Source organism: Falco cherrug, chromosome 11, assembly GCF_023634085.1.
Source record: "Falco cherrug isolate bFalChe1 chromosome 11, bFalChe1.pri, whole genome shotgun sequence".
Classification (NCBI taxonomy): domain Eukaryota; kingdom Metazoa; phylum Chordata; class Aves; order Falconiformes; family Falconidae; genus Falco; species Falco cherrug.
This window is the reverse complement of record NC_073707.1, coordinates 29,025,985-29,039,936: the sequence shown is the minus strand read 5'-3', so window position 1 is coordinate 29,039,936 and position 13,952 is coordinate 29,025,985. Positions and strand designations below refer to the sequence as shown.

Genomic DNA, 13,952 nt, shown 5'->3' with positions numbered 1-13,952 from the left:
TTTGTGCTAGGAGGTCATGTAGTACTGTAGGTGCTAAACAGTGTAGAAGAATAAAGTAGTTATTATTCCCATTATTTTGTTTTAAAAAAATTAACAGAGCAAGAGATTTTATTAGTTTTCAATACTGTTAGTATAAATAGAAGTCGAAGCTGTGGAGCAGGGTTATTATGTGGCTCATTACTGTTTATTACCACAAGGCACATCAAGATGTCTGCAGGTTAGGGGGAGTAAATCATTTGGAACATGCCTGTTTTGTCGATCTTCTGCACGATGCTCAGTGCTAGCACGCTTTCTTCCAGTGCTTTGAGGAATATGCCTAAAATCTGTCGCTTGTCATATGTTCTCTCTGTCTCTTGCTGAAGAGAAGCGAACAGACGAATGTCTTATTTTGGTATGATTTGTTTTTACATTCAGGAGTGGGGGGAAGTGTTTTTCTTTGGAAAAGTTTCTGTCTAAATTGTGTTCCCATGAAATTGAGAAGAGCCTTGCTGACTTCACGCGAGTTAGGCAGAATTTGGTTTGTAGTGTAGCTCTGAGATAGCTGAATATTTTTTTTCTTTTATATAGCTTTCCAATGTTTTCCAGTATCACTGAGGACAAAGTTTTGTTGTCGGTTATTACACTGAATTTAGAGCTGCAGAGAAATGCAAGGGTTTTAGTGAGTTTGTGCCTCTTCAGCTGCACTTTAGTAAATGTTGATGTTTCATGATACACTTTTCTTTTAGCTTTTTAGTAGTCTGAAACCTCCCCTAAAACTTCTTTTAACCTGTGTTTTTTAGCCAGGATCAGAAAAGATCTATTAATGTTAAGCTTAGGCTCATTGAAGAGCTAACAAACCTTGGTAAATCTCAGTCTTTAACAGCTAAGGATTGCAGTTGAAAGGCTCTCACCTCTTGCATGAGTGTGAAATTCTTTCTTTTTTTTGAGTTGTCTTTGCAGCACTTTGTATTTCTTTTGACCAGAGTCTAATTAGAAGTTTTTAAAAAAGCTCCGTTTGCCCACTGGAGATGTGGAGTGCTGCTAATATGAAGTAACTGTGATTTTTTTAGTCACAATGATGCTTATCTTCTGTTGCTTTATCTTCCTTCTCCTGCTTTTCTTGCTCTCTAGCCTGAATGTAATGTGTGATCTCTACCAGTGCCAAAGGCCTTGCGGGTGTGAGATCTGTCACCTGCATTCTCGTGCCAGGTTTGAGAATCTGGTGTGTCCCCTTAGCTCTGGCTTTCCCCTTACTAACATGCTGAGGAGGTCTGCTCTGCGATCAAAGCAGTTCAAGTCATTTGTCAAAAAATGTTACAAAAGACATCCGCAGCCCATTATTCTTACGTGGTTTTGTTGCTGTCCCTGCTTACCCCCCTGCACTGATGAATTACGTGTCTGTGTGGCATTAACGCTTCAGAGAGAGCAAAGCAAGCAAGAAAGCATTGTGCAAGTACATGTTCCGGAGTAGATGAAATCAGTGCAGCAAATACCTGCTGATTTTGTTACATTTACTTATCCCACTTGACAAATTTTCTAGTTTGGAAATATTTCCATACCATCTGTTGTCTCCGATCCTGTTCAACAGAGCACTATTGCTGGCCTGATGATTTCTTCAGAAATCCTTATGCAGGGTATATAAAAACATGGGTTAAAAAGCAAATGTCTTCACTATTGATTCTTCTCAGCCATTGGCTAGCCTATTTACTTATTTATTCCTGCGGTTCTTTAATGGTTTTCATTTATAATGTGTAAGGTTCTATTTTTGCATGTAGGCAAGCACTGACTTCATCAGGTGAATGTGTGAGGTGTGTAGATACTAGTGCATGTGTATCTGAAGGAAAGAAGGACCTTAACTGACTTCAAACACTACCACCTTTTAGAGGTTTCTCACCTCTGCCGTGACTGCTAGAAGCAACCTCATGCACAAGTGAGCCTGGTGGAAATGACCATAAAAAGATTATTCCTGATCTGGTTGCGTGGAAGTGGGAAGTTGGTGTGTTGGGTAGAGCCTGCAGCTGGAGCTGGGCAGACCCTGCAGCTTACCTCATGCAGAAGTCGGGGAGCAAAGTCCCACCGTAGCACCTCTTGGTTGAGCTGGGGGGCACAGCAACAGAGCTGGGAGTCCCTGCTCCTGCGGTTGCCTCCAGGGGCCTTAGCTGTGCATCTTAGTAACTTTTTCATTTCATCACATCACAATCATACACAATTGTCCTCAGATAACCAGGTAATGTGGTCAATGCTCACTATTTACTGACTGCTGTGTATTTTCTTCCTTCAGACATAAATGAGTGCACCACTGAGAACGGTGGCTGCCATGACCAGTGCTGTAATACCATTGGCAGCTACCACTGCAAATGTCCAGCTGGCCAGAAACTAGAAGAAGATGGCAAATCGTGTGGAGGTAACGTTTTGTACTGTGTCTCACTGCTATTAAAAAATGAGAGAAGGCATTGGAAAGGAAAAGGAAATGTTAGCTTTTATCTGGAGCCAGCCAAAGAGCAAATATTCAGAGTTGTCAAGAGTGCAGATCTTCTCATGTCTGGATTATGAAGATGTAACTGTAAGAACACTTCAAAGCGTTGGGGTTTTGTTTTCTTTTTTATGAAAAAATGTTATCACTTAACCTGGATTGGCTGTGCCATGTTCTGATTATGGAATTTCCATCATCAATTTAAAAACTTGAAGAAAGTGTATATGTTTGATAACATTTTGCCTGTCTCTAAAACAAAATGGTTCTTATCAGAAAACACACATACATTTTTTTGCATTTCAATCACAATTCCACAGCTAGAGATTAACTGAATAAAAAAGGATTTTAAACCACATGCTACATAAACCCATGTGTCTCCTTCCTAAGGGAAATATGTCTAGTTAGTGCATTATAGGGTAAAACTTGTTCTTATGCAAAAGCTTGACTTTGTGAAGAAGCAAAACATCACTTAAGCTTATGTTAGAACACATAATGAGTTATGGTTAGACTTCTTAAAGACACACGGGTAAACAAAGAGTGGGTATAAACAAGCCCATCTGATCTGTTGAACCTACAGTCACTACATTTTTTGCATCATCAGATGCTGCAAAAGGTAGAGGAGATCAGGTGTGGGTGTACTGTATTGCAGGCCAGAGCAGTTCCTCTTCTTGAACTCTCCTCTAACACAGGTAATGAATGTTTGCGGCTGTGTGATCTTGTGTGCACTGGCTGTGTGCCTGGATTGCACCCTCGATTGCATTTTATTGCTGCAATAAGTATATCGTTGACATATTTTTATTATCTCAAGTTGAAAGGTACTAGGTTAGGTTTTCATGAAGTGTATTACCATCTTTTCACAAGAAACCATCTTCTCTGGCTTTTCCTGTTGCGTGGTATCTCACAAATTCCTTTCTTCCAGGATTTCATTTTACCATTGTCCTTCAACTCCTTTCTTAAGGTTTGTACAAAGCAATGTATTTCTTGGATGTGGTCATCTGCTTTATCCTAACTTTATAATCCATTTGCCTGCACTCCTTTTTTCACTAGAAGACGATAGAATTATTTTCCACACCAGCCTATCATTTGATATCCAACTCGACAGTTTAAATAAGCTGTAGATGGTTATTTTAGATTGATTGAAGTTTTTTGCGATGGTCCTCTGTGCTTTCATTTTGGCCTTTTGAGAGCTCAAGCCAGAAATACTATGCATGATTCACAGATTCCTGCTACTTCACCTCAACCTTCTCTTGCCTCTTTCAGGGACTGGCTGATAATATACCCATGAACCGGTCTGCATGTTGGTGGCTACTTATTGCTTACAGATCTGCATAAAGGTTGTCAAAAAAATAAGTTTTTGAAAACAGGTGTCCTACTCACTGGGATCCTAAATTGCCTAGTCTGCAAGAGCCCCGTTTCCTTTAAAATACTTTTGTGTTAGTAAGTTAGTTAAATTAGTGTTCCTTCTGCACAATTCTTCTTTTCTTAAAATATATTTTAAAAGCTAGTAGTTTGACATTCTTTAAAAACCTCAAGCAGAGCTTAAGGTGTTTGATTCCTGTACTATACACTATGAAAGCAGGAATTGCAGAAGCATATATTAGTCACAGATTTGAAGCTGCTTTTTGAACTCTTCAGACAAAAATGGAAACCTACAATAAACTGTAAATGCTCAGGTCATAGAACAAAGTGAACATAGGGGTGACACTAATTACACTTGAACTTTTGTGGAGATAATGATGATGAGCGTACGGCTACGCCGACTTACAAGGAAGCCAATTTCTAGTCATCACATGTTACAATATAAGCAACTTAGTGGTTGATCACTACATGTAAGTAGTAAGTAGTAATGTAAGTAAGTAAGAATTAAGTGAACTTCCAAACGAAGCTGCGTGTGCTGCTGGAAGGTGCTGGATCTTTCAGGACGTGACACTGAATTGCTGTTTTATTGATGCCTCTGCATTGCTCAAAGGGGTCATTTTGCAGATGAGAGTAAAGCAGCTTCTCATTCAGGTTAGCCAGCGTTTTTGGAGGAATAAGGCTTATAGTTGTTCTCAGCAGTTACATTCTTTCTTTCTTTATAGCATCATTGTGCTTTATGTTACCCCTTAGTCTAAACTCGAGCATTAAATAGATGTGTACTATTGTTCTGCTCCCATTATCCATCTCATGGTTGGTTTTATTTCACTGGTGAGTGAAATGATCAATTGGTGTACAGGCTTTTCTATAAGCCAAGGTACAAATAAAGTGTATTGTTAGAAAAGCACCATGGAAGTGGTACAGATTTTATTCAGTAAGTCATTATTAGTGCAAAGATTGATCCTGTTTTTCAGAAATAAAATAGAGCATCCTTCTGGCAAAAAGGAAAGATGTTGTCAGAATTATTAAAAAAAAAAAAAAAAAAAGCTTTATTAATTGGTAGCTGTTTAATGCTAAGGAAGGGAAAGTAGGTAAAAATTCACTAATCCAATAACGTAATGAAGTGTACTGCTGATTTGATCAATAATAGTTGGGGGGGGCAATTTTAGGAGACCCAAAGGCCTAATTTCCCAGCTAGAATAAGCTGAGGATGCTCAGCATCTCTGTCTTCTAGGGTGTCAAAGGTGTGTGCAAGACACAAGGCTCTGTGAATATGCAACATGTAGCAGCATAAAATAGGCAATGCAATCTTAAAATAAGTTATTGCTATCAGCATTGACTAAACCTTGCCTTCCTCAGGTGGTTCTGCGGTTAGAGGTGTTGGTTAGAGGCATGTGGGGAAGGGGAGTGAGCAGCACAGCCTGGGGCAGCCCACGCTGCTGGGACCGTGCTCCTTCTGAGTCCTGTAAGGATATTTTCTAGCTAAGTGGGGGCTCCTATGGCAGGAGAGATCATTTAGTTATGTGGTATGTAAAGCCTTACTTAGAGAGCGATACTTACATCAAGAGGAAAGGTGTAGTAACGTGAAGGCATGTGCATCTATATAGAAATGCCAACCAGAGCAGTGAACTGATTAGCCTTTCAAAACTAATTATCTACATGTTGTACGGCAGATTTTACTCTCCAGTGTTCATGGACAGATCTTCAGTTTTCTTATCTGACAGAGAAATATTTTCTGGCAGATAGTCACGTAGGCATTAGAGATTTTGACAGAAAGCTCATACTTACCTTTTGCTCTTCCTGTGTCTGATGGAAATTAATGATGAGAAAGGATTTGGATTTAAATCACTGCACAAATAATACAACAAATTAATATTTGACATTTACCAGTGTGTGACTTGTCAGCCTGATTCTGTGCCCTGTGCATCCGTACCGGCGTTCAGTGTTTCGGGGGCAGTCGGGTCAGTGTCCGTGGGTGGATTTGCTCAGAAAGCTGTGGCTTGGTCTGGGAAAGGCAGAGGAGATGTGTCTCTGGGCGCGACACCTCCCGATGCATTAAGCAGAGGTACCACTGGCTTCCTGCACCAGTGAGAAGGCACGCTGGGAGATGGATGGGTATTCTCATTTAATATTTCATACTAATGCGAAACAATTCTACTCGAATGTCACAAAAACCAGAAATGGTATTTTCCAAACATAAATACCATTTTAAAACTCCATTATTGGCACAAGTCCAGATCCATGGGGGATGCTGAGGCTGCAGCTACAAAAGCATATTTTCACACATGAGTAAGCTCCAGAAGTCAGATTGAAAAAAAAAAAAAAAAGGTTGTGACCTTCTGTTAACCTTCTTTGGTAAACTGTCATTTCTTATTTATATTATTGTGCTTTCATCTGTCAAGGCAACTGAAGGAAGTTAGAGGCAAATGAAGTCCTATGATTAGCTGTTGATGAAAAGAAGCTTTTCTTTTACTGATTAGAGTAATACTGCAATCACTGTAACCCCGTTCCCAGGGGTTTTGGTCAAACCTGGGAGCCCTGGCAGGTTTCCTGACTTTTGCCAGAGGGACTTTCTGAGCAGCTGTGTCCAGAGCCAGTGTGTGACTGTGCGAGGCCACCGCTGCTTACCCTGGTAATGTAATATAGTCACCAGTGTCACTGATTCAGCCCGACCTCTGGTCAGACAGGAGCTCTCCAAACACTGTTGCCACGGAGGGGTTAACAGCTCAGCTAAGAAGGATACTGAGGGATTTGTCTAAGAAAAAGAAAACGTTTATTACAATGACCTCGCCATCTATTTAGCCTGTAAGGTTTGAGGTGTAACTTATTCTTGTCAAACCGTTTTTGTCGAAGAGAATGAACATGCAAATTCTGCATTGGACTGTTTTCCTTGCCCAACAAATTGATGTACCAGGCTCCTGCCATGTCCTGTGAAAAAAACCCTGAAGGATGTTAATACTTTGCACCTCTAGGGAAATGCCAAGGAGCTTTTTAATTCATTTAATTTTTACTAGACAGGAGAAATTAGTCCACTGGAGGGATTCAGGATGCTTTCACATTGTCTTATCTCAGAAAGTTGCTTTTGACTCATAATGCTATGGCATGCCGTTTCACAGAGCTGCATGTTTTCAGGGACACTACACTGTTGGAAGGAAAACAATGAAAATAAGATGTATTTTAGAAAAAGAAAAAAATATACCAGTCTGGTTATAGGTGCAACAAATACTACTTTGCATGAACTCAAATCTCAGGGCAATCAAGTGAAGGCACTCCTAGATGAGGTGAAGCTACCCAGCCTTCTTCATCTTTCTCTATTTTAAGACTTTGTCTTGAGATATGGAAATAAAACCAGTTGCAGGAATAGTATCATTAATATCTAATTATTTGTAACTGGATTACTGTGCCACTTAATGTCTACCTCAGAGAATGGAGGGAACAGGCAACTCCGTCTTGTGACCTTAACTGACCCTGGGGGAATGATTTTGATAACTAAAATATTTTATGTGATTTTTTTTTACAGCAATTCAAAAAGGAAGAGAAAGAGTTGTGAGGCTAAAGAGGACAAAACCTCATTTCTGGCATTTCCAACCCTGTCACTAGGTGCTTTCAGGTACCCTGGGGCTCCAACAGGAGTTCTTATATCAAAGTTGGAAAACTCCAAGTATTTAAGTTTCAAAATAGAAAAAAAGCTGTGATGCACTCTGTTGGAGGCCACAGAATAAACATTTTCTTCTCTGTAAGTTTGTGCATCCAGAATACTGGTAGATCTCTGATCATTTGAAGTGAATTCAACAAGAAGCAATACCTGTTTTTATACATAAATGTTGTTTATTTATGATTGCTTCTACCTGTCAGATCAGTATTATTAGTCACAAATACAAAGCATAATTACATTATTTTTATTTCAGATCCCAGCTGATAAAAATCAAGGGCTCCCTTACTCCTCTTACAAAGGAAAATATATTAACGAAGATTAAGAATTAATCGTGCATTTAAAATGCTATTTAGCATTACGCAGTCAGACTTCTGTGGTTTTCTGGAGATGATTGAGTTTAGGCAGGAGAACTGTGCGGTGTTTGTGCAAGGCTGCAGAGAAGATTCGGGCAGAAACTACTGAAGACATTCATAGATACATTTGCAAACTTCATTGGGAATGAAATTTTATTTCTATTCCCGAGTAATTCTTTTGGAAATTACCAATTCTCATTTTGAAGCATTTGTCTCTGGCTCTTGAGAAGCAATGAAGGCTGGAGGTCGTTTGTCTGACCTTTCCTACGCACTCCTGTGCTGCACTCGGAATTGGCTGGGATCAATAGCTGCGAGAAGCTGTTGCACTCTCCTAGGCAAATAGTGTCATCTTTCTGCATTTGTCTCTTCGTGGTAGTACTACAGCAAAAAGTGTGCTCCCAATAAGTTGTAAAAATTACAACAGACTCATAGTAAAGGTAACAATAACTGGAGGTTATTGGACACTTTAAATGAATTACCTGGATCCTGATTAACGGCAAGCCCAAGGCAGACAGGAACCTGAGCTGAATTTTGGTGAGCTCGTTTCAGGCTGGCAGCACGTAGCGAATGCGGTGGGTTGGTTTGGTCAGTCCCCTCTCGTTTTGTGCGCCTTCCCAAGGCTAATCCACTCAATTACACGCAGGCAACACACGAACCCTTTCAATCTTATTAAAATATATCGTATAGCAAACTTGACAAAATCACATTTATTTTCTGTCTGACCTGTTTCTCCTCAATCAGGGAAGGGTAGGTGCATCACTCGGACCAGAGCCAGACACTTCCAGCCTCTTTTTTTTAAGCCCTTATGTGGTAGTCTTAGCCGGGAAGAGCACCTGATGCTCAGGTAATTGATTTTTTTTTTTTTGAGTTTTAATTGCACTTGTTTAGGTTTTCCCTGATTCATGCTGGCCTATTGCTAAAGTCTCCCCACCCCTCTCTTACACACTGAGCAAAGACGGCTGTGAGCTAAACCACATAATTTCTCACATCTGATATCCCTCAGGGTAGATGAACTAACAGTTATGACAGCTACCTCCAAAGTGAATATTGCCATTGAAGAGTGAGCTCGTTTATCCTGGATGCGTGTTTTATTGATTGGAGTTAAGGACAGGCACAGTCAGTTTTCAATCACTTTTTAAGCACAAGTTTCGTGCAGACCAGTTAGGTAGAAACGGCTGGTGTCGAGAGCAATATCCTAATCCGAGCCTTCAGAGCAGCAGCCGAAGGAGTCCTACCTACATTTGCAGCCTTGGCTCTCAGGGCAGACTGGGACCACTTACATTTCAAGAATTCAATGATTATTTCAAGATAATCTTGGTAAATCTCTTCTTTTCCCATGGAGGAAAAATTTCTTTATTCCGTTGAAGGGTTTTTTTGGTGTCTAGGTTTTTCTCTTTGAATGCTTAATTCATTTCTAGCATGTTAATAAAAGCCTTTTGCATAAGAAAAAAGCATGCAACTGGCAGTTTAATTTTCAGGTTACATAAGCATTACACAGGGTTGGGTGTAGTGCAGCTTGTCGGCATGTCATATGTTTCCTGCAGCACATCTTCGGCTGTGTTCCAAAGCGGTGTGTTTTTTAAAAAGCACAGTATTATTCATAAACCACAGAAAACTGGCACCCCGTTCTGCATTTCAGTTGTCAGATGAATTATTGATCACTGATTTGATACGGACTGAAAGGGAAAAATAGTTTCTAGATTTTTCTCTAGAAAAGGCCTCCCAGGTAACAACAAACGAAGAGTCCCATCTCTACGGCGTCTGCTGGTCTAGTCCATATGGCGCTTGAAAGCGCACCGTGCGTCACAGCTGATTATAGACGCGGCACACGGGCTGCTTCCCCAAGGCTTCCAGCTCCCTTGTCTTCCTCTGGGATCTGAAAAGCCTCACATGGGCTCTACCAGCTGGAAGGAAATACTTAGAGGGAACCGTAACTTGCTATTATCTTTGGGAAGGAGCCGTTGCGTGAAATGCAGGGAGAATGACAGAGGTCCCCTTCACGGTGTCTCTGCGTGTGACTCCAGTTCTTGCAGTTGTTTGTTCAGGAAGGTGGGTGTGAGCGAACATACTGGCCTGAAAAGTTTTCTTTGTCCAAACTGCTCAATGCATGAAGCTTTATTGATTAGCTTTCAACAATGAAAGCATCATTTAAGGTTTGGAAATGTTATAGTATTTGCTACACCACTCAGGGATTTAATGTTGTTTAATTAATGCAAGAGCTTTGAATAGCTAGATGAAAAGCACTATATAACTATATGAGAAGACTGCTATTGTCCAGACAAAATATAATATTTAGAAATAATATGACAAAAATGATAGACTGCAGTACAAATATGTTTTGAGATATTTCTAGGGCTCTGATTAGTTTATATTAGCTAGTTCCTAGCATTTATGACTACTTTTGAAAGGCAGGTTATGGAGAACGTGAACATTCCACTGGGCTGATTGACAATAATTAGTTTATTTTAGAGGAAAGGAAAGAAGCATGGTATTGTTGCAACCAACTAATGTGAATTAAAAGCCAGGTAATCTTTTCTGCAATTACAGGGATACAATGATTGCTGTTGTCAGAGAAGAAAATACATTCATACTTTTAAGAATCGTTGTGTAGGAAGAGCTTCGCAAGCCTGAAATTGAAGCTCTGGTCATGGTCTCCAAAATTACGGTTAGTAGTAATTTTATGCAGAAGCAAGGCTTTTGAATACTTAAATTATAGCTTGTTTGTGGCAAGGTATTTACCAGCAAATAAAAGCATCTTATAAACAGCACATGAGTCATCTTGGTGTTCATTTTGAGCACATCGAAAATGTAAATTGCAACTGAATTATTCTTGGGTTGAGAGGCAAGGCTTAGAAACCTTCAATTCATACTTTAAATGGAAATTATGAGAGGAAAAATGTGCACATTTGCCTCTCAGTGGAGAATATTGTGGAGGGTAACTACTGCTTTTTCTATAGCTTTGCCTACAGGCTACGTAAACAAGGACTAAGGGCAGATACAGAGATAGGAAGAAGTACAACTCCTGAGCGGTGTTTATATTCCTCTTTAGAAGCATTTAATACCAGTCTTCACTAGGACAACTAATAGAAATCCCGGGTTTTTTTATTGAAATACCCACAGATTTTATGAGCCCTCTGATATATCTTTTAAAAGCTTTAAAACAATTTGTGATAAAATCTAAACCAAACAGAAATCTGTCAGCTTCGCTGTTCAAAGCATTGGCCCAAAGGAAGCAATCCAGACATGACTGTCAGCAAGATAGCAACTGCTGGGAGGGCTACAGTTCGTTATTAAAAGATCAGTAGTTTGATCAACATCATATTGGATTACTCAAACTTCAATCACATGAGTACCTGAGGGCTTTAACTGGGATTTATTAGAAGACCAACTTGAAATAAACGTGCTGTAGTTGCATACCAGACCTTTCAGAGACCCACCTGAGAACCTTGTTAACAGTTACTATCCCAAAAGAGATTCAATGTCAGCCAAGGAGTTCAAAAACAACTAATAAAAATGGAGTAATCAAGTGATTAATTTGATGTCATTTTTAATCTCAGGAAGAGGAAAAAAAGGAGAAAAAAATCTTCTGAGCGTTGTGACATTGTTCATTAGGATCCAGCTCTGGAAGTTGGTACGGATAGGTTTGGGATGTGTTAATGCCACTTCTTTCTTCTTATGGTTGAATATCTGCAGAGTCACAACTAATATATGTCATAAGGAAGCAGGGCAAGAAAATCGGTGTAACATGCTGTCTTTCGCTCGCTGGCGATTTATGTTGCAGATCAGCCTGGAATTGTGATAGCTCCGGTGGGGGATCAATACTTGTGCTGGCTTCTTGAGGAGGCACCCGGTGAAGTAATGGCTGTAGAGCAATGTCAGTGAGCCAGTTTTTACAGAAATGGAGCGGATTGTGCTGGGGTCTCCTGTAGGTGAGATGGGCAGAGAGATGGAGCTTGGTGGCTGAGTGGTGTGCTCTCCCTCCTTCTTTTCCTAGCCCCGTACAGTCTTGTCACTGCAGGCGTGGTGCTGGCATTGCATGCATTTCACATGTTGAGCAATACAGTTCTGACTGGTGATCGCTCCTTCCAAACCAATTATTCCCAAGACTGGCTTATGTTCCAGTCAGTTTGTGAGACAAGTCTATCCATGTGATGTTTTTAAGCTTTTTACCAACACAAGTAGGACATTTGTCACAAATAGCATTCATGTTTCCAACCAGCAGAGCATATGTACAGTAAGCTGGAAACATCAGATTATGAAGGTATTTGCATGATTATCATTTTCTTCAGCATATTTTACCTACTGTGTGGGGAAAAGACATTTCTCTATGCAGTATACTGTAATGAAGACACTGAGCTCAGCAAGTGGGCATTAATATTGTTGCTAACAAAACCCAGATGTTCTCATCAGATCAGTCATTGCTCTCTTTTTTATTCCATAAATTTTTTCAAACTGTCATATCCTGCCGAGAGAAGATGCTGATGGCCCGATGCATAAAACTCCTTAGTACACCTCAGATTTGAATCTGCGCGTGGGGTTTGGACTGTATCGTGCTGTCGCTTGTTAAGTACATCCCCTTGTAGAGTTCCTCTCCTCCTCTGCCAGCCTCCCACCTCCCAGCATGACCCCACTGAATTGTGCTGAGGAGCTGTATTTAAAAATTGATAGCCCCATAACAAATCTTCCTCCTACTATGCTGTCCTATGTCAGGAAAGCTTGCAAGAGCGTTGCGGTGAAGCTGCTGATGCTAGTGATCTGAAAGCCTTTCTCCTAAGCAGAAATTACATAAAACTTTAATTATTGTGTTTCAGCCCACACTGCTGCGGCGTACAAGTATACATCCTCTTCCAGCTTCCCTGTTTACAGCTGGTACATTCACTTCTTTTCTACAGAAAACAGTAAAATGACTGAGGCTGTTTTCTCCAGCATGTAAACATTTTTAAAGATCATAAGTTACACGTTTGTCTGGATTGTCATTCTTCCGATTGTACTCCCTTGTTATTTCATGTGGTCATTCACTTATCCTGGCACCAGTTTTCCACTGAGAATTTTATGTCCATCTGTGTGGGTTTCATATTGATGTGAATCAGAGCCATCAAGGGTGTACAGATCTGTTAGTATAACCCCACTGTGGAGGCCGGTAACCCCATCGGTCTTCCTTTTTGGCTTTACTTTGCCGAGATGCTGTGTGCTACTCTGAGGTTCAGAAATGGATTGTTCTCTTTTGTTTTAAAGACTAAAGTGGAGAAAAATGTAAAAATCTGCTTTGTGAAAAGATGGGGAAAAGTATTTCTTCACAGCTGTGTGAAAATGTCACAGTGTTGTCTGAGGTTGGTCCATGAAATTATCATGTTCCATACTGTAATCCTATACTCTGATTTTCTTGCAAATTATCTGGTCTCAATAATTGCATCAAACTTATATATGTGTGTGTGTGTGTGTGTGTATATATAAATAACATGCATGTGTATAGTTAATGAAGAAAGCCTTCAAACTTTAATTAGGGCTGCTTGACTCCAAAGCAGTTTACATATCACAGGCGTACCCAGCTATCAAACACATGCTTCTCCTTTTTTCATTCAACTGACACTTTCATTTTCTCTGCATATTTTCAGGACTGAGCAGTGATGTGTTTTGACTCCTGAGGCTACAGACAATATCAAAATGAGGATTAGAAATGAAGCTTTACCTGTCAATTAAGTTGTTAAGCTTGTCCTCCACAGCATCTACACTTTCAAACGGCCTGTTTATTGAATTTGAAATAGTTTTCATTCTTGACTTTGTTTAAATTGAATGGACAGTTGTAATTATAATCTTCAGAGTTTTCAACTGCAACATATGGTTTGCATAGAGAGTTGTGGATGAGGGGATTTTGGCTGTTCATTGAGCTAAACCACTGTTAAATATCTTGAGAGAGATTGGCGTGTCAGGCATTGAAAGTGAGCAGAAATTGGCAGTACAAATAGTGGCCGTTTTTGTCTTTTCATATTGCTCTGTCCAGGAGATCTGCTCTTGAGGGACATCTGAGAAATGCACTGTGGTTGTAGGATCTAGTCATTGGTGAGGAACAAGCCACCACCTGCAACGGTTGCATTATGCCAGTCTTCACATGAACACAGTATTTAAAAAAAAAAAA

General features: G+C 40.1%; 1 protein-coding gene across 1 annotated transcript in view; it reads left to right on the top strand.

The window, feature by feature from the left end:
* The window catches only part of LOC102046314 (multiple epidermal growth factor-like domains protein 6), a 200,972-nt gene that overhangs the window by 108,874 nt on the left and 78,146 nt on the right, over positions 1-13,952 (top strand). The window contains exon 5 of the mRNA XM_055724090.1: positions 2,261-2,383. Within this exon, the coding sequence (XP_055580065.1) occupies positions 2,261-2,383 (123 nt within the window). The remainder of the gene's footprint in view (positions 1-2,260; positions 2,384-13,952) is intronic.